The 20,318-nt window shown below is 38.2% G+C and overlaps 2 protein-coding genes across 5 annotated transcripts in view; one reads left to right on the top strand and one right to left on the bottom strand.

Annotated features, from left to right (window-relative positions):
• p2rx4a (purinergic receptor P2X, ligand-gated ion channel, 4a) overlaps positions 1 to 3,567 on the top strand; it is an 88,897-nt gene extending 85,330 nt beyond the window's left edge. The window contains exon 12 of the mRNA XM_063034445.1: positions 2,120 to 3,567. Within this exon, the coding sequence (XP_062890515.1) occupies positions 2,120 to 2,128 (9 nt within the window). The 3' untranslated portion in view covers positions 2,129 to 3,567. The remainder of the gene's footprint in view (positions 1 to 2,119) is intronic.
• The window catches only part of LOC134338538 (calcium/calmodulin-dependent protein kinase kinase 2-like), a 66,642-nt gene that overhangs the window by 37,444 nt on the left and 8,880 nt on the right, over positions 1 to 20,318 (bottom strand). For all 4 annotated transcript variants that reach the window (XM_063034432.1, XM_063034435.1, XM_063034434.1 and 1 more), the window contains 4 exons: positions 7,138 to 7,185; positions 5,900 to 5,953; positions 4,431 to 4,482; positions 352 to 485 (listed from right to left, as the gene is read on the bottom strand). In XM_063034432.1, the coding sequence (XP_062890502.1) occupies positions 352 to 485; positions 4,431 to 4,482; positions 5,900 to 5,953; positions 7,138 to 7,185 (288 nt within the window). The remainder of the gene's footprint in view (positions 1 to 351; positions 486 to 4,430; positions 4,483 to 5,899; positions 5,954 to 7,137; positions 7,186 to 20,318) is intronic.

Raw genomic sequence — 20,318 nt, 5'->3', positions numbered from 1 at the left:
ATGACATAGCTGCTCTTCAGAAAAACAGATTTCTGCAAACTTTTTATATTTCTTCACAAAACCATAATAGGATAAATGAATAACGTTTCAAAAATATTTATTATGCTGGAGAAATCTTTCAGTACTAAAATAAGGCAACATATGAATACTTCAAAAACTGTTGCAGCATGATTGAAAAAAAGACAATTATGGTTTGCAAACTGATACAGCATTTTAAAAATAGTTAAGATAACAAATTATGTTCATGCATGTAGGATGCAGATTAAAAGAATTCTGATAATCAGACTATTTTTAACAAATATTATAGCCTTTCCAGTTGTTAAATAGTAAATAAAGATATTCAAAACCTACTTCAATAAGCTTGACCACATTTGGATGATCCAACTTTTTCAGAATAGCAATTTCCTGGTACACACAATCCAAAGGTCCCTTAGGCTGCACTGAAGTTTGTGGAACTGCTCTGGCACCTCTCGGTGGAGGACGACCTAATAAGCAGATGAGATCCATCATTTTCTTGGTAGCCACATACTTAAAGTATCTGTGCTTAAGTAGTCTTCCACACAATTTGTACTTCAACACGAGATAACCACTACTTAAAAAAAGCTGTTCACATGTCCAATGATGATAGAAGTAAAATGACAAATATGCTTTTGGTCCAAACTAAGAAAAAAAGATACTACTTTTGAGGGTTCAAATGAGGGAGCTCCCTTGCAAATAGTCAATCCAACAACTGCCTGCACTTGGTTTCTACTGTATCATGGCATCTATAGACAGAGCTGTGCTGGGGGCTTCCACTTGAAGGACACTGTGTGATGCAGTGGGCCATAACTGGAAATTGGGCACCTGGCTCTGGAACGAAATGCCCCATCACCCAGTATTATGATCTTCATTGACTTCTTACAACACTATAAATCTTTGATTTTGAAACCTTTAAAAACTGACAAAATAGATTAAAATATTGAAAAAGTAAACATTAAAAAAAAACTAATCTTACTGAGTCTTCAGCTCACAGAAAACCAAAGCCACTGCTAGATTCAGTGGCCAGTCTAGCAGTGCAACACTAAGTCAGATATATCAGCATCTAATCCCTGATGTATTGCAAGCTTCTTCACTAAAATATTCAGATTCAAAAGCCAAAATTATGCTGACAGTGGAGAATAAAGGTCAATGACATTTAATCCTGCCTAAGAGGAGCAATTTTGATATATGAAACTCACAGCAGCGCTGTTTGGAGCATACTTTTAAAAATTTAACACGGACATCATTGAACATAGAACATTACAGTAGAGTACAATATCCCACAATGTTGTGCTAACCTTTTAACATAGTCTAAGATCATCTATCCCTCCCTCCTACATACCCTCTATTTTTTTTATCATCCAAGTGCCTATCTAAGTTTCTTAGATGCCCCTAATATATCTACCTATACCATCATCCCTGGCAGAATGTTTCATGCACCCAATACATTCTGTGTTTAAAAAGAAAGTACCTCTGGCATCTCCCCTATACTTTCCTTCTATCACCTTAAATATGTCCCCTGATATCAGCTATTTCTTCTCTGGGAAAAAGTCTTTGGGATCTACTCAATCTATACCTCTTATTATCTTGCACACCTCTATCAAGTCTCCTTTCATCCTTCAACCTATCCTTATAAGGCATGCTGTCTAGACCAGGCAGCATCCTGGTAAATCTCCTCTTACACGTTCGAAAGCTTCCACGTCCTTCCTATAATGAGGCGACCAGAACTGAACACAATATTCCACGTGTGATCTAACCAGGGTTTAATACAGCTGCAACATTACCTTGTGGCTCTTGAATTCAATTCCCCAACTAATGAAGGCCAAAACACCAACAACCCTATCAACTTGCACAGCAACTTTGTGGGATCTATGGATGTGGACCCTGTAGTGTATTAATATTTCAGTGATATTGTGAATATATAGTTTGAACAAGCATTCTTTGTTTGGTTACATAATTCATTATGGGTTATATGTAAGTAGTGTATGTGAGTAGTAGGTGCCATACATCACTGCACCAGCACGTTGTATGTGAGCACCTCACTAAAAACAAAAGTATGTATGTATCCTGGCCCCTGTGATTTTCTTTCAATTGCTTCCAGGAGTTATAAAACATAACAGTGGTGATGAGGAAGTTTCAAAATGAACTCGAGATGACTACCTACTGTTGAAGCACAGCACATTTTTCTTCAGAAGGGGAGTGAGAGAGACGTTCAAGTTTAAAAAAGACAGAAAATGGACTAAACTAACAAGCAACGAACATTGGCCATGGATTCTTAAAGAGTGAATACAAGATGATAATAATAATAAATTTTAAAAAAGCAGAAATGGCTGGCTACTCGGAAAGACAGATGCATCCGATTGCACAACAGATAACTGGATGATATATAATGAACGAATTGGGAAGTATTTTGTAGCAAATTAAATAGTTGATGACAAACGGGTGCCAGTGTTGCTGAGCGCAGTGGGTGGAAAAACACACAGTTTGTTCAGAAGTTTAATACGCTATCCAAACCATTCGAAATTAGCTTTGCTGATATCATTAATATAATGTAGGAACATTTAAAACCAAAATTACTGTTGATTGCAGAATGCTTTAGATTCCATAAGCAAATGAAAAGGATGAGGCGTCCACTTGAGCTTATGTGGCTGAATTGAATAAATTGTCCAAGCATTCTCGGTTCAGTGATGGACTTAATGATGCACTGAGAGATCGTTCAGTTTGTGAAATCTAAAAGAAATCATTCAAAAGAGCTTCTCACCATGGAGGAGGTCCCAGGACCTCAGGTTGTTTCATAGCTACAAGTCTCACCTGTCAAGCAGAAAGAATCTCCCTTGTCAGGAAATATATTTTCCCGCAAGAGTAAGCAATCCTCCACGGTGATTAAATCTTTAGGCCTGAATAGAACAATTAAAAAATTACTATGCTGTGATGTTTATATAGTGACTTGAGAGTTAAATGTTATATATTTGTGTTGAGATGTATTCTTTCTTGAGTTGGTTTATAGCTAAGCAGAGAGGAGTGTAGCTTATTTAATATTTCTGTAATATTTGAGCAATATTGTAAATACAGTATATTGTTTGATTAAACATTCTTTGTTTACATAATTATATGTAAGTAATACATAAATGGCATATCTTATTATGTCACCATGTCATATGCGTGCACCTTACTAAACAACAAAGGAAAAATAAAATAAGTAGACAGGAATCCTGGCTCCTGTGTTTTACTTTCAATTAGTTCCTAGAGTTACACAACATTACACACCCCAAGATCCCTCTGGTCCTCCACACTGCTAAGAATCCTGTCATTCACCCTATATTCTGCCTTCAAATTCGACCTTCCAAAGCAAATCGTTGTACACTTCTCCAGGATGAACTTCATCTGCCACTTTGTTGAGCTCTGCATCCTGCCAATGTCCCACTGCAAACTACAACAACCTTACACACTATCCACACCACCAACCTTCATGTCATCTGCAAACTTACTAACCCACCCTTTCACTTCCTCATCCAAGCCTAATCTGAAAAAGCAAAACACCACTGGCCACTGAACTCCATGCAGAATATAGTCTATCTACAACCACCCTCTGCCTTTTTATAACAAGCCAATGCTGTATCCAGACAAGCAAGTTTCCCTGGATCTCATACTTCCAGACTTTATGAATGAATCTACCATGGAGAACCCTATCCAATGCCTTACTAAAATCCTTATGTATCACATCAACCTTTCTACCTTCAAAGTGCTTTGTCACATCTTCACATAATTCAATCTTGGGAGCACAAAATTATCTTCATACATAATATAAATGATCCACAATATTTCTTCTTTCCCCTTAAGCTTCATGATCAAAGTATAAAAGGCATATCAAACAACTGTCCCCACATTGCCATTGTTTACATGGGAACTAATAGGTTTCCCCTTCTTTCATGTGGGGTAAGACATTCGCACTTTTCAACATGATCTAAAATTCATGCCCAAGACAGAGAACCTTTGAGTTAAATAGCCATAGAATCAGTATTCTAACACTCAGTATAGCAATGAGTATCAACTTTATTTGCAAACCAAAAAAAATTATATTTGTTTTGATAAAGGTGTTGAAAATAATTAAGAGATAGGACAGATAACAACAAGCTGATAGAATTAGAATTACAGAAAGAAAACACAAAATACATTTGGGACAGATCAATAGACAATTTCCTCAAAGGATTTCAAGACTTGCAGAATACTACATCGAGAAAGTATTTGAAACACTGAATAAAGATGGGACAACATGGGAAAAAAAAGGATGAGTACTTCCTTTTCCACACTGCTGATATGGAAACTTCATTGGGTCAGATAGTCCATTACATTTTCTAATTTCATTGATTGTGGAAACATTACTACATTTTTAAAGAAAACTGGTTACTTACGAGGAAATCCAGCTTGTTTTATTAACTTCTTTTTAGAAAGGACTTTCATTGCCTAACAAGAAAATTATTGGTGAATCTTTTAACTTATATTTCATTCTTAAACAGCAAGACAAAAACATATTTATCCCGAATTTCAGAAATAATACGAAAACATGCAATATTTACTGGATTAAATGATAAATCAATGATTTGCATCAGCAACTGAAAATTGTTGTCTGTTGTTATATTCCTGTCCTGACAACATCCACATGTGGAGGGTGTGGCTTGCTGGCCCAAAACTTCCTGAACTCTATAAACAAGGCCTGGACAATGTCAGATATCCTGATACAAAACCGATTATGATCCAGGCCTGAAAGGCATTTGTTGGATATCCAAGGTCAATTTGAGCTGACGAATTTTTTTTATTATACTCATATACTTTGCCAGCTGGTGGCATACTGGCATCAGCACCGGACTTTGGAGTTCGAATCCAGCTGGCTCCCTCGCACGCTTTCCATCCGTGCTAGATTGAGCGTCAAGCTAGCAACTCGGCCTCGTAAAAACAAGAAAGCCTGCTAAAAAAAACACCGCCAATGATGGCGTCCCGATGACTCCACTTGGAGTTAAGGGCTTTCTTCTTTTTCTTTCTTCGTATGCTTAAAATATTAAAAATGCAATAAACTATTTCATTTTGAAGATCTTTAATAAACTTTAAGAAAACAAACATGATCAAAACTAAACTAATCAAAACAACAATTTGATCAGTCTGTCAGAATGAAATAATGAATATTTACTACAAAGCATGCTTTTGGGGCAATTATGTTAATGAACTGAAGCCTACTTAGATTTTGTTAGCAGTTCAGATGAGCAACATCTGTAAGCTGCTCCGAGTCAATTTGGGTAAACTTAATTTCCCAGCATAGATACTGTAGCACAGAAATTAGGGAGCATTAGAGCATCTGACCACCGGATTTGCTGCTGAACTCAGCGGTAGGGAACAAATATTTTCAGCTGAGGAGCCAGATGCCCTTTATAGCTAATCCTCAGCTTTATGTCAGTCATAGTTAATGTTCTGGAACAACCCTATACATCTGAATGGGTTCATCAACCTGTATGGAAGAAGTACAGGCAATGGTTCTTTTCACAATATTAGTGCGTGAATATTTTAATTAATTTATAACAGTAAAGTATGTTTTAAATAAATTACCATTTTTAACCTTTTAAAATGTCTATCAGGAGCAGGGTCACAGATTCGTCTGTTAAAGGGCTGACTGCTACCTGCAGGCTGCTCCATTTTGTGAGGCTTTGAATTGCACTGACTCCTCTGGACAAGGTTTATCCAGACGCAGAGATTGCTCTGAGGTATTGGGTCAAGCACTATCTAGACAATGTTAAACGGCTCACACTTGTGAGAAAATAATTACATTTATTTAGGTTCTGTTTATCAACGTAAAAACATATAACAGGAAATACCGCACTACAACACGTACATAGTAGGTGTTATCATCTTCATTGTATGCCAGTTTGACAACTCCATAGGAACCCTACACAAAAGACAAAGACAAATTGTACAATATAATTCATAAATTAGAAGCATGATATTTCCAAAAGCTGTCTTAGTCATGCAATAAATTCACTATGAGCAAATTAGTATTTTGATAAAAATAGACTCCTTTGGTGGAACAATAGAATTAATTGATTGTAAGTCACTTACAACATGTCATGATTATTAATGCAAGCGTAATTAGAAAACAAATTCTAGCAATAGATCTCAGTTACATTTTGCAAACTCATGTTGTTCAGTGCAGTTTGCATGGAGTCATAGGGCAGGGCATCCTAGAAAGTGCCTCGGAGGCAGATATTTTCTTTGCTAAAAAGCTTGAATTTGCTAACACCCACAACACGCTGGAGGAACTCAGCAGGTCGGGCAGCATCCGTGGAAACGATGTGTTGACGTTACGGGCCGGAACCCTTCGTCAGGACTGTAGGGGGAAGGGGCAGAGGCCCTATAAAGAAGGTGGGGGGAGGGTGGGAAGGAGAAGGCTTTGACCCCAGCATCTGCAGATTATTTTGTGTTTGAATTTGCTAATGTATTTGACTTTGTTTTATAACAAAGTCCTTGAAAATGAAGGAAATATTGCATTGTTGTCGATAGATTATCGAAACTTTTCCTAACACGTAGGCTTTCTACAAAACAACTTTGTCTCCAATATTCAATGGAAACATCCAACTCCATATGTAGGAGCCATGTATCTGTTTTCTATCTGTATTGTATTCCATGTTGCATGTTTATTTATGGTAGTTAGTCATGTGGGTTGGGGTGTAGTAAAAGTGGAGGATTTAGTTATGTAATCATGCTATATCAGTTTAGGCAGTTAGAGCTAGATACAGCTGGGTATGATGTCTTTTTGTTGACCACTTAATTTCGCTTAAGTATGTGTAACTTCACTTAAGTTTAATTACATTTAATATAACTAGATTTATCACTTAAAGATTGTTTGTTTTGCTAGTTGCTTATTAAAGGATCAAATACATTTCTTTGACTTTGAACATTATTATTAGTGGATTGGATCTGAAGGCACGTCATACAGGATAACTCCCCATGCTTGGTCTCTCCCAGCAGTATTGGAATGCTCAAGTAGCTGCTATATCACAGACAACAGTTTGAAAGTTAAAAGTGGAAAATTGTTTAATTATTTTACACTTGTATCCATTTGTTGATGCTTACCTTTCCAATTTCATCTTTTAACTTGTACTGGTTTAACTGCACACAATCCTATTTGTGAAAGAAAAATACTCAATAAATAAAACATTATGACTTTGCCTCCCAGAGTGACAATAATTCTGTATCTTGACCAATGAATTGCTTTCAATTTGATAATGCACAGGCAATTAAATCTTACACTAGAAATCTCACTTATTTTTATAGTAGATTATATTCTTGAAATTGTACATATTTTAAAGCATTGAGTATCTAAATTATTTAGAGGTAGCTATTTTCTGAATACATGAAATTTAAAGTTAAAAATTTATGAACCTGTTCGTGGACTCAACAAACTAGTTTTTCTACCATACGATTCTATTAACATCAGAAAATATTGCGTCACCTATGCTACCTTAGTGGTCATCCTATCACAGACATTCCCTTTGTTCTCTCAAAAGAGTACCATTTAAGGACACAAAACTCCACAAAGCAGCATCATTTGGGGTTTCTTTGTTCGTTAACCCACAGAACACAAAAGAAATCTGTGTACTGAATAGTGACTTTGAACTGGGATAAAACTACAAGTAAAATTGGTGATTTGGTATCAGAAAATGCTCTTTGAATCATGATGTCCATTATTGAAAACTTCACTTAATGGAGGATTGTGCTTATCTGTGAGAACTGCGAGCAATTTTTGGTTCAGAATGCTGCTGCTGTTAGCCACTTCAATGGTTTGCATGATTTTTATTTTTTTTCTTTCTCCTGCACATTGAGTGTTGGTCTTTTATTTTTTTTCCCTTTAATTGGGTTCTTTTGGGTTTCTTGCTTTGTGGCCACCTATCAGCAAGCAAGTCTTAAGGTTGTGTAATATATACATTTTTTGATAATAAGTGAATCTAGAATCTTGAACTGCATGGCAAATTTCCAGGCAAAACTCCTACTATGAGAATCATTCATAGTTTTAATGGTAATCAAGTGAAACTCCAGAATACTTATTTAACTTTACAATGCACAATTTTCAATTTCAACAGTGTTTGTAATATCATGGATTGGATTGTGAGGAGGTGAAGGATAAGAGCATTTCTTGTAATCCTAAAGACTTTGCATCTCATTCTAATCCACAACACAGCTGTGGAAAAAAGTCATTTTAAAACAAATAGCTGTATCTAGAGAATCTCTGTTTGCATCTCTAAAGTGAGCAGTTGTTGAAATTATTTGTCTATGTGTTTTTTTGATTTTGTGGGAAAAAATGGGTTAAACTTTGGGAGAAAACATATGATGTGTCACCAAAGGTGGCAAACTACCCAAAGGACTGCCATATCCCTTCTCATGATGCATCCTCAAGATGAGTATACATTTTCTGAACTTTGATTAAAAAAAACAGAATAATAAATTGTAAATTATCACAACCTTTCTTGAATCTCAGGGTAACTCCTTTTAAAATATCAGAAAATACAACATACAACTCTTTACAACCCCCGTTTAACACTCAAGAAATATTGTAAACAAAATATAACGAGGTTTTGTATATTTGTAACACAATCCGCTCAGAAACACGAAGTAATTCCTGATAATGATGTAGACCTCAACAGCAATAGAATTTTGAATAGATTTTTGAAATCTTTTAGGAAATTACTTAATGTAAGCAGCATTCATATATTTTTCCAAATTCTATTTCCCCACCTTATTTTGGTTGCAATAGAATTATTGTCATCTTCTTCTGCACTGGATTTAACCGCGTAGGATTTATCTCCACAATCAATATGTAATAGATCTAATAATCTCAATCAAATCACTAGAGTTAAAACTGGGGGAAAATTTTGCATTTTCTCACCATTCCCTAAAGCTTTTATGAAATTGCACTTTTAATAAAAGTTAATGCACTGCCTCCACCTAGTGACCACTGCATAAATAATCAGTTCAGTTTCCAGCATCATCATATTCCCTTTGGCACGAACAAATATTTAGAAAGGACACCAGACTAAGTTTGTGCTGAGCTAACTATGGCTATGGCACTGATAGTGGCCTAATTGCTAAGTGTCACTGAGTAGAAAAGAACAAACAAATCAGAATTCCTACTAAATAATTATTGCTGTTAAAAAAAAATCAAATGTTTAAACACCAGCCTGGAACAGGACCTGGCTCAGAGGTCCATGGATCCCTTGGTTAATGGTAGAGATCCATGGCATAAAAAGGTTGGGAATCCCTGACTAGCTAACTGTGTTAACTCCTGCAGCTGAAGAATACAGAGACATTTGTTATTTTGGCTCTGGCAGGAAGAAATGTTGCTTGGTGCCAATGGAGTAATCACCCAACAAATACATGACCTCTCAAAGGTGGGATAAACAGGAAGAAATTTGGTGCTTGAAGGAAGAAAAGTTCAATAAAAAGGTATTAAGTTTAAAAAATGTGATTCATTTTAATGAATGACTCGCTATTGGAATAATGCAAATTTGGAATTAAGAAATAGGAAAGAATGCGAGGAGAGAAACAGCTGGCTCAAAGTACAAAAAAAATTGTGAAAATATGTCTTTACTGTCGCTGTATGACAGAAATGGGCTATTTTATTGAAATGGAAAGACATCTCTGTCCCTACATTAATTCAATCGTTTTCTCAAGTAATGTTATGTCTTAGCTTGGAAAAAATTAGAAGTAGAACTTTTGATCTTCTATTCGATTTTGAGAGAAGATGAGGCTCTTTTGCCAAATATTATCATTTAATTTGAATTAATTTACATGGTTTTCTTCCAATTTTATTTTATATAAATGTGAATTGGTGGTTGACGATTTTTCTTCTTCATATATATAGATGATTGTAAGACATATTGCTCCGGGAGTTGGTTCCTAATGGTTTTTTTTCTTTTTTCTTCTTTTTTCTTTTTCTCTCTCTTGTAGTTAGTGGGGTTTTTTCCCTTTTAGTTCATTGGGGTTCTCTTTTTCCTCCTTTTCTTTATAAAAAATATACTTTTTTATTATCATATATTATTCCTCTTTGATAAGTTTTTCTTCAGCTTTATTAACTGTATATATATCAATTTGTTGAAGTCTTATATCATTTTATAGCTGTAGAAGATTATGATCAATAAAAAGATTTAAAAAATAAAAATGACAGAAATGGAAAATTTCAAGCTTTCCACTCCAGATATCAATACTTGGGAGAAATATAACCTTGACACTAAAAATGCTGGAAGTATTCAGGCCATGCAACACTTGTGGAGAGAGAGAAAGAGTTCATAATGACCCTTCATGAGAATACACTTTCAAATAAGCAGATTTAAATGCATGAACCAGCTCCACCATAGGTCCAAATCACCTCACCATCAAGGACATCCTCAAAAGGTAGTGCCTCAAAGAGTGGGCATCTATCATTATGAGCACTCACTATCTGGGATGAGCCCTCTTCTCATTATTACCATCAGGGCAGAGGTACAGAAACCTGAAGACCCACACTCAACAATTCAGGAACAGTTTCTTGCCCTCCATCATTAGTGATAATAAACCCGATTCTGATGACAAAGCACTTTTTGCAATGTCTTTAAAAGAAACAACAGATGAGGCAAGAGATTACAAATATAATAGGACTTCCCCTTTCCCCTCTTCTAAATTTTAATTTAAGAATGTCCATCATACTCGTACACGTTGTTAACTATAATTAGATTTCTCTCCACCTCCCCATTATAATATTTGAAGCATGGTATTTGTAACCATAGTTATTAACTCACCTTCAAAGTGATTTTAAAAACATGGAAGCTATCATATTGGTTTGTCTTTGTCCATAAGTGAGGAAAATAATTCATCAGATTAGTGACAATCTTTTCCTGCCTTTAAAAAAATCTCATTCCTGTTGTCACAACAGAAGTTATCTATCAAGATTTACAAACTTCTGATGTGAAATTTGGGTGCAACATAATGGAATATTGCTGTTTCCTGAGAATATCCTATTCAAACATACTCACTGCAGAGTACAAAATAAAGATAGAAATCTCACCAATTACACTCCTAGTGGAAGAAGATCCTTCGAAGGAAAGGAAATCTGAGAAAACATTATAAATTTTTAAAAATCAATAAAATAGAAAAATATTAAAAGGCAACAGAAATTGTGAATATACAAAAGATGATAAACCGAAAGAGAATTGTCAGAAAATGATGTAATCCAAAGGAAAACAATGAAGAGTACAAAATTATGAATTAAGTTTGCATGAAAGGAAAGTACAGAAATTAGAAATAGAGGGAAAAGAATCATTCATTTAGACACAAGCTTATCTGCCACTGTGTCATGACAAATCTATCACTGAATTCCATAATATAATATCCTTTGATAACTTTCTTCCTGCTTAGGCAATATTAATTTTAATTAATCCAGTTTCTGAAATATTTCTGGGGAGGAAAAAATGTTTTTCTCTATTTAATTCCTGTCTGGCCAATGGTAATTAAAAAAAAATCTTTGTTTTCTGGCTCTACCATAAGAGAAAGAGATTTTCTGATTATATAATGGAATCCTTCTGTAATTTTAAACAGCTTGATTAGTTCATAAGAAAACTATAAAAGGGAGGTTTTTAAATAACAAAAATTCTTCATTGAAATTTAACTCTTTAGTCTACTAAATGCATGGCACACATCATAGTAGCCATTACTGTACAAGATTTTGATTATTCTCATCAAGGCAGCTGTTGGTCAACTAACAATTAATGTCTCAGTAACTGAAAATGACAGATTGAAAGCGGTAATTCAAGTATGTAAGAGACCACCATCTGAAATCAAGGACTAAAAAAGAAAATCTAAACTTCTGCATATGTCACCCCCCCCATAATCATATGAACACATGAAACATACACTAAATCCTATTGACACTGTCATCTATATATAAAGTACTATCAACTCGATTCAAGCAATGTGTTATCATTTAATTATGAAATATTCTCCTTTTCCAAAACATTATGATAATACAAAACAATTATCATAAGTAGCCATTATTGCTGCTACTAACCTGGCTACAACAAACAAAGAAATTGCTTAATATGTAGTATGATGAGATGACAACGTAATAAATATATCTGCATAAAGCTCAGTAGAGAACTATTATTCTTGTAATGCTCAAATATCTCCCAGAAATCACTGAGTTTCACAAATTAATCAGAATCAGGTTTAATATCACTGGTGTCATCAGGAGCCCCACCACCCAGGTTATGCTCTCTTCTTACTACTGCCATCAGGAAGGTGGTTCAAGAGACTCACGACTCACACCACCAGATTCAGGAACAGTTACTGCCCCTCAGACATCAGGCTGTTGAACCAGAGGGGACAACTTCACTTGCCCCAATACTGAACTGTTCCCCACAATCTATGGACTCACTTTCAGGGATTGTTCATCTCACGTTCTCGATATTTATTGCTTATTAATTAATTAACTTTCTTTCTGTATTTGCACAGTTTGTTTTTTGCACACTGGTTGTCCACCTTGCTGGTGCAGTCTTTCATTGATTCTATTATAACATTGGATTTATTGAATATGCCCACAAGAAAATTAATCTCAAGGTTGTATATGGTGACATATATGTACTTTGATAATAAATTTACTTTGGACATAGTAAATGTCCTTTTGAAAATGTCTTTGATGCTGCGAAGGCTAGTGCCCATGATGGAGCTGGCTGAGTTTACAACTTTCTGCAATTTTTCCAGTGGCCCCTCCATACCAGATGGCAATACAACCAATTAGAATGCTCTCTATAGTACATCTGTAGAAATCTGTGAGCATCTTTGGTGACATACCAAATCTAACTCTAACCCTAACCCATATCTCGTCAGATTCCTAATGAAATACAGTGTATTCTGGTCAATTGGATAACATCTGGACCAGTACATTTTGGCCCAATTACGTGGATGCCCAAATTAGCTGAATTTCATGGAAATAGTTTAAAAAGGTATATTAAAAGACAAACTGCCATTTAACTGAGTAACAAATGATATATTTAAACAAAATACAGAATTAGAACACTAACTACTAGAGTAATAAAAAACTGCATTCATTCCCAATAATCATTGAAAGAATTATGCTGCTACGTTCTTTTGTTTGACTATCAATGAACAAAATTCAGCACAGACACCTAGTACAGATAACAGACTGCCTTCACAGATTTGATAATTACATCCTCCAAATCTTCATTTTCATTGTAACATTCAAGATGATTTGTCAATACCCTCAGATTCTTCATAGTTCCCAACTTGTTGAATCAGTACTAAACTAATTCAACCACTACCAGTGTCTGTTTATCCCTTGAGTTATTGGTCAGACAAAAGGACATCCTATATGGTTCCATTCATATATCAGTTTCCACGTAGCCAAAGAAAAATCAGTAACGGTAAACACGAGAAAGTATGTAGATGCTGGAAATCCAAAGCAACACACACAAAATGCTGGAGGAACTCAGCAGGTCAGGCAGCATCTATGGAAATGAATAGATTGGACGTTTCTGGACGTTTCAGGCCAAGACCCTTCTTCAAGAATGAGAAGGAAGAGGGAAGATGCCAAAATAAAAAGGTGGGAGGGAGGGAGAAGAGGCTAGCTGGAAGGCGATAGGGAAAGCCAGATGGGTGGGAAAGATCAAGAGCTGGAGAAGAAGAAATCTTAGAGGAGAGAAGAGTGGACCATAGGAGAAAGGGAAGGACGAGGGCCCGGGGGAAAGTAATTGGCAGGTGAGAAGTAGTAAAAGGTCAGGGTGGGGAATAAGGGGGGGGGGGGTCGGTGAAGTTTGTTTACTGGAAGGAGAAATCGATGTACATGCCATCAGGTTGGAAGGTACCCAGATAAGGTGTTGCTCCTCCACCCCGAGAGTGGCATCATCTTGGCACACAAGGAGGCTGTGGACCGACACGTTGGAATGGGAATGGGAATCAAAATGTTTGGCCATTGGAAAGTCCAGCTTGTGGCGGATAGTTCGGGGGTGCTCGACAAAGCAGTCCTTCAGTTTATGATGGGACTTGTCAATGTAGAGGCCGCTGCATCGGGAGCACTGGACTAAATAGATTTGCAGGTGAAGCATTGCCTCAGCTGGTAGGACGTTTGGGCCCTGAATGGGGGCAGGAAAGGAGGTGCATGGCAGGTGTAGCACTTAGGGTTAAGTGCCGGAAGGGAACTTAGTATGGAAGGACGAATGGACAAGGGAATCATGGAGGGAGCAATCCTTGCAGAAAGCAGGGTGGGGGGTGGGAAGGTAAGGATACATTTAGTGGTAGGATTCCTTTGGAGATAGCAGAAGTTGCAGAGGATAATGTGCTGGATGCAGAGGCCGATGGTGTGGTAGTAGGTAAAGACAAGTGGAACTATCATTATTAAGGTGGCAGGAAGATGGAGTGAGCACGGATGTATGGGAAATAGAGTAGATGTGGGTGAGGACAGCATTAATAGTGGAGGGAGGGAAACCCTGTTTCTTAAAGGAGAAGGAGATCTCTGATGTCCTAGAATGGAAAGCCGTGCCCTGGGATAGATGCGGCGGAGGCAAAGAAACTGAGGAAAGGGAATATTATTTTTACAGGAGATCGGGTGGGAGAGGTATATTCAAGATAACAGTGGTAATCAGTAGGTTTATAAAAGATGCCGATTTGACAGTTTGTCTCCAAAGATAAAGAGAGAGAAAGATCGAGAAAGGGGAGGGGGGTGTCAGAGATGGACCGAGTGAATTTAAGGGCAGGGTGGAAATTAGACGCAAAGTTAATGTAATTTACGAGTTCAACATGAGTGCATGAAGCAGTGCCAATGTAGTGAAGGAAGAGTTGGGTAGTATAACTGGAAAAGCCTTTGAACATGGACTGATCTATGTAGCCAGTGAAGAGGTAGACATAGCTGGGCGCATGCCAGTGCCCATGCCTACCCCTCAGGTTTGGAGAAAGTGAGAGGAGCTGAAGGAAAAAATCTTCAGAGTGAGAACCAATTCTGCCAGCCAGAGAAGGGTAATGGTGGATGGGGATTGCTCGGTTCATTTGTCAAGAAAGTGGAGAGCTTTGAGGTCTTCTTGATGGGAGACAAAAGTGTATAGGGATTGAACATTCATGGTGAAGATGATGAATTTAAAGTTATTGAGGAGATCAAGGGCATAATAAGTGTTGAGGATGTAGGTAGGAAGGGACTGAACCAAGGGGGATAGAATGGAATTAAGATAAGAAGACACGAGTTCAGTGGGGCAGGCAGACACAATAGACCTACCCGAACAATCCAAATTGTGGATCTTGGGAATCAGCAGTACGGGGAAAGGGAATCCTGAGTTTAGTGGCAGTGGATGGGAGTTCTCCAGAGTGGATGAGGTCAGAGATAGTTTTCTGATGATGTGGAGTGTGATCCTCCTGAAGGGGTAGGTACGAGGAGACGTCTGAGAGTTGCCACCTGGTCTCAACAAGGTAGAGGTCAGTGCACCACACTACAACAGCACCCCCTTTCTCTGTGGGTTTGATGATAAGGTTGGGATTGCTGCAGAGAGTGTGGAAGGTAGTGTGTTCAGCGACAGTAAGGTTGGAGGAGGAAGCGAGGTATACCAAAGTCGAGACAATTGATGGCTCGTTGACAATTTGAGATGAAAAGATCCAGAGCAGGCAGAGAACCAAAGTGGGATGTCTGGGTGGGGGGGGGATGCTGAAGACAGAATAAGGGCATCAGAGCGGGGTGTAGAATTGTTGCCAAAGAAGTGGGCTCAGAGACGGAGGTGACAGAAGAGCTCGACTTCATGGCAGGCACAGAACTTACTGAGGTGTATGCAAAGGGAGACAAAGGTGAGGTCCTTGCTGAGCTGTAATAATGTGTGGCAGTGATAAATGTACCACAAAGTCCTTAATACACAAATCAGTAAACTGATGTAGGGTATGATCAGTCTAATATAGAACTTAATTTCCTCAACAAGTGATTTAATTGCAGAATTCAGTAATTGTTTTTTTTTAAATACAGCAAATTAACATGTGTTTACAGCCTCAAGTAAAATATTTAATGATCAGTGTTAGGGAAGACAGTGGCACTATAGCTGTCCAATAATCTATATTCAGTTCTGACCTGTTGCATGTCCTCCCGGTGATCATGTGGCTTTCCTTCATTCCATATTTCAAATGTGTGCTTATTATTAGGTTAATTGGCTACAACAAATTACCTACAATTCAGGTGGATGATAGGACATGAGGTGCAATAACTAAGCAAATGGAATTGATGGTATTTCTCTGAGAGCCACCAGAGATAGGATGATCTGTATAGCCACCTATGTCATAGTAAAATATAAATATTGGCTATATTCTCTATCTGAAAGCAGCAACTCTTGTGTTACCACACTCCACATATCTAGGTTCACCATTTGCACCTTGAGCAAAACAACAAAGCTCAGTTAGAGCTGAGGGACTGTTGGAAGGCTACTTTGCAAGCCACATAAGTGCCCACATATGCACTTTCCAAACATGTTCTCTAAAGAGAAGGTTGACTAACTTATTTCCTAATTAGGAGTTACGCTTCATATTGCTCATGAGGTAATCAGCTTACTGAACAAGAAACCAAACAAAAAGGACATGAATTTCAACTCTGTGGGCTGTAAACACATAGCATTTTTTCCTGAACCATAGATCACACTACTCTACAAGAGAGGCAAAAGTAGGCCACCCAAACTAACACTGCTTTGCCGTACAAAATCATCGAGATGGATTTGCCCATTAGAGATATTTCCCTGTACCATGCCCCTATTCTTTCATTTCAGGACATCCCAAATGCCTTCTTTTCTCTTAAAACTTGGCTTCCTCTTTACTGTGTTGATTGTGCTCATGCATTGTTTCCCAGACCTGCTCTCATGATGGGTAGTGATAACTCAAGCTCCAGATGAATAACAAATGCTTATACATTTTCCAGTCCTTCTGTGTACAGGCATATGTGATTGCGAGAATGACAGTACACAGTGGCTGCATGTGGATTATGCCGTTGAATAATTACACTGTCTTGTATGGGTAGATGAATAATTAGATTTGTTTAGTGAGCAACTATACCTGGATTTGTAGCTAAGTAGATTGTTGAGAGATTGGATGAAAGATTTAAAAACACAGGCTACAATGAGGATGAAGTGGAAGACAAAAATTCTATCTGCAAGGTAAATATTTGTAATTGACCAACAGCTATTTAAATTAAGTTCACTCAAAATGAAGGGCTGTTGGACCTGACCAACATTACCTTGATTTACCCAACAGCTGTAACATTAAAAATGTACCGATGAATTATTTAGTTAAACACATGCTCCTCATCACAAGTCTGAGCTTTTGTTTCCAGCCTGACCCTTAACCACAATGGGTGTCAAGTACAGCACAGGAATGATTTGTCCTTTTGTTATTTTATTCTTGCAGCAGGAAGACTGAGCACATTTTATACATTGCTGTTTAGTTCACAAAACAACTTAAATCAATATTGAAACAATAATCATTCTATTTCTCTCTTCAGAATCACTACAGCCTCAGAGATCTAATGACTAGCTCCAAAAAATATTTAGAGCAGGTAATTAGGAGAATCCAAGAGAAAGGGTTCTCAAGCATGGGAACTACCTATGAATCTATAAATAGATTTTAAGCGTAAATGCTTGTTCCATTTAACCCAATTATGCAAGGCTGAGTGTACTTATTTATTTATTTTTAGAGATACAGCATGGTAGCAGATCCTTCCAACGCAACAAGCTTGCACAGCCTAATTAATTTACTAATCCATGTGTTTTTGGAATCTGGGAAGAAACCAGAGCGTGCAAAAAAAACCCACAGAGTCACAGGGAAAACATAAAAACTCCTTACAGACAGCAGCGGTAAGTGATCCCTGGTCACTGGTCCTGTAATAGTGTTAACTGCTATGCTACAGAAATGATTCATTAATTATTTTGTCGAATGGTGTCCATTTTGTTGAGAGACATTGCTTTCTTACAAGTGCAGCATGAGTGACATTCTGTAGCTGACACTAATTCAGTGCGGAGTATTTAACTTAAAGGAGGAATGTAATGCTTTTGAGACCTCAAAACAAAGTCCTGGAAGACAAAACAAGGTTAGGGAAGAACTATACAAAACATTAGTTAAGTCACAACTGGTCTTCTGCTCTCCTTTATGAGGAATAAAACTGGACATAAAGTAAGATGAGAATCTGTGATACTAATATGATTGTTTTATTTGGAACAGGGGTACTGAATAGATTTTATTGAGCTGCATAAAAGTGCAGCCCTCTTTTGAATGGATTGGAGAGATGACTTTCTTAACACAAATATCAAACTGTAGAGGGCATAAATGGTGCGCCATGTAGGAGTTGGAGCAACACTGTTACAGCTCAGGACGTGGAGTTCAGTCCTGGTGTCCTCTGTAAGGAATCTCTGTATGTCCTCCCCGTGGAACATGTGGGTTTTCTCCAGGTTTCCCGGATTCTTCCACAGTCCAAAGATGTACGGGGAAGTTAACTGGTCACTGTAAATTGTCTTGTGATTAGATTAGGGTTAAAGTGGGGTTGTCAGGGGCTGCTGAGCAGTGCAGCTTGAAGGGCCAGAAGGGTCTATTCCACTCTGTGTCACTAAATAAAATAAATAAATTTCAAATTATTTAGAGGGAATATAAGAAGGGTTCCATCTAGCATCGGAGAAGTCTGGGACTCATTGTCTGACAGGGTGGTAGAGGTTGAAACAATCAAATACAGTGGATTGCAGTTAATTGGGATACATCAGGACCAGTACATTTTGGCCCAATTAAGTGGCTGCCCCAATTAGCTTAAGTTCCATGGAAATAGTTAAAAAAAGTATAAAAAAAGACAAACTGCCATTTAACTGAATAACAAATTACATATTTAAATGAAATACAGAACAAATTAGAACACTATTAATACTACATTACTATAAAACTGTATGAGTTCCTAACAGTTATCGACTGAGGAATTCATCAGTGTACACTGCCGCGTACTTTTGATTAACTGTAATTGAACACAATCAATGCAGACATCTGGTGCAGATTATGAACTCCCTTCATACAGTGCTTTTGATTACTGCATCCTCCAAATTTTCATTTACATTGTAACATTCTAGATCATTGTCAATACCTTCAAATTCTTCAGATTTCCTAACTTGTTGAAGAAGTGAAATAGTTTCATTTTCATTCCTGGCCATTTCTGGCATCCCCAAGCCTGAATGCTTGAAACCACAGTGAGAAAAACAGTTCTGAATTGCTATATGGCTTATTTCTCACCAACTGGGAGCTGTCTGGTGTGTCTGAAGACAACAGGAAACCTGTGCAGAAGAATTTTTAAAGTGGAAAAGCCATTGCACTGGGGCAGTTCCAGTCTCTCCACCTCAGAAGTCTCGATCCAGTGGTATAAACAAGCACAACTGGGGTTTACCTTGGTTGCAGTGGGTGACTATGATTTCTTCTGTACCTCGTCATGCCCTTCACTCTCTATGGAGTGTTGTACTGTAGACCTCAACCACCCAGTCCACTGGAGCTTATTTCTCACGCTAAGACAGACATGTCCCTATTTAACCGAGGTGCGCTGCTGTCACATGCAAATAACTACTTGGAGCTACAGGTGAAAGCTGAGTGTCCAGTGGGGACCAAAGGTGCGGGAACTGCCCCAGAAAGGACACAACAAACCACTTCACCAGAGGTGCTACCCCTCCCTGGACATCCCATACACCCCAATTCCATTTCTTGCCAACCATCAGTGAAAAGTACGCTACTTTTTGAACACTAGCACATTCAACTGAGACTACACCCTGCCGAAACTACTGACCCAGCTGGAGACCACTGCGCCAGAACTGCTTCTTAAACTCCAGACCGCACCTGGACCCGACCAACGAGGCGCACCACGTTCCTGGAGACCTGCGGTCTGCCACCGTGCCGGAGCGCTTGGAGACACGGCCCATTCCGACCTCTCTGGAGCAGACGACCACAAAGAAGTGACGGCGGAGACCTCAAGGTGCCCCAGACACTTCCCCGGAGCAACCACCATAAAGCCCCGTTGGTGGCCATCCACAGTTGCCGGAAGTGAGGCCTCCACCGCCGACCTCGGAAATGGAGCCCGAGGCTCGGCTGGAGTGGAGGCCTCCGCAACCGTGACTCGACTTAAGGCCATCCGGGATTAATTGTCGGCTTCGGGGCCCGACCCAATCGACAGCCCAGGCCCCCGGCAGCTGGAAGTGGCAGCGGAGCCTCCCCCGTTACTCGGCCTGACCCGGAGCATCTGA

This window comes from Mobula hypostoma, chromosome 27, assembly GCF_963921235.1.
Source record: "Mobula hypostoma chromosome 27, sMobHyp1.1, whole genome shotgun sequence".
NCBI lineage: Eukaryota > Metazoa > Chordata > Chondrichthyes > Myliobatiformes > Myliobatidae > Mobula > Mobula hypostoma.
The sequence above is the reverse complement of the archived record's forward strand: the minus strand, read 5'-3'. Positions and strand labels throughout refer to the sequence as shown.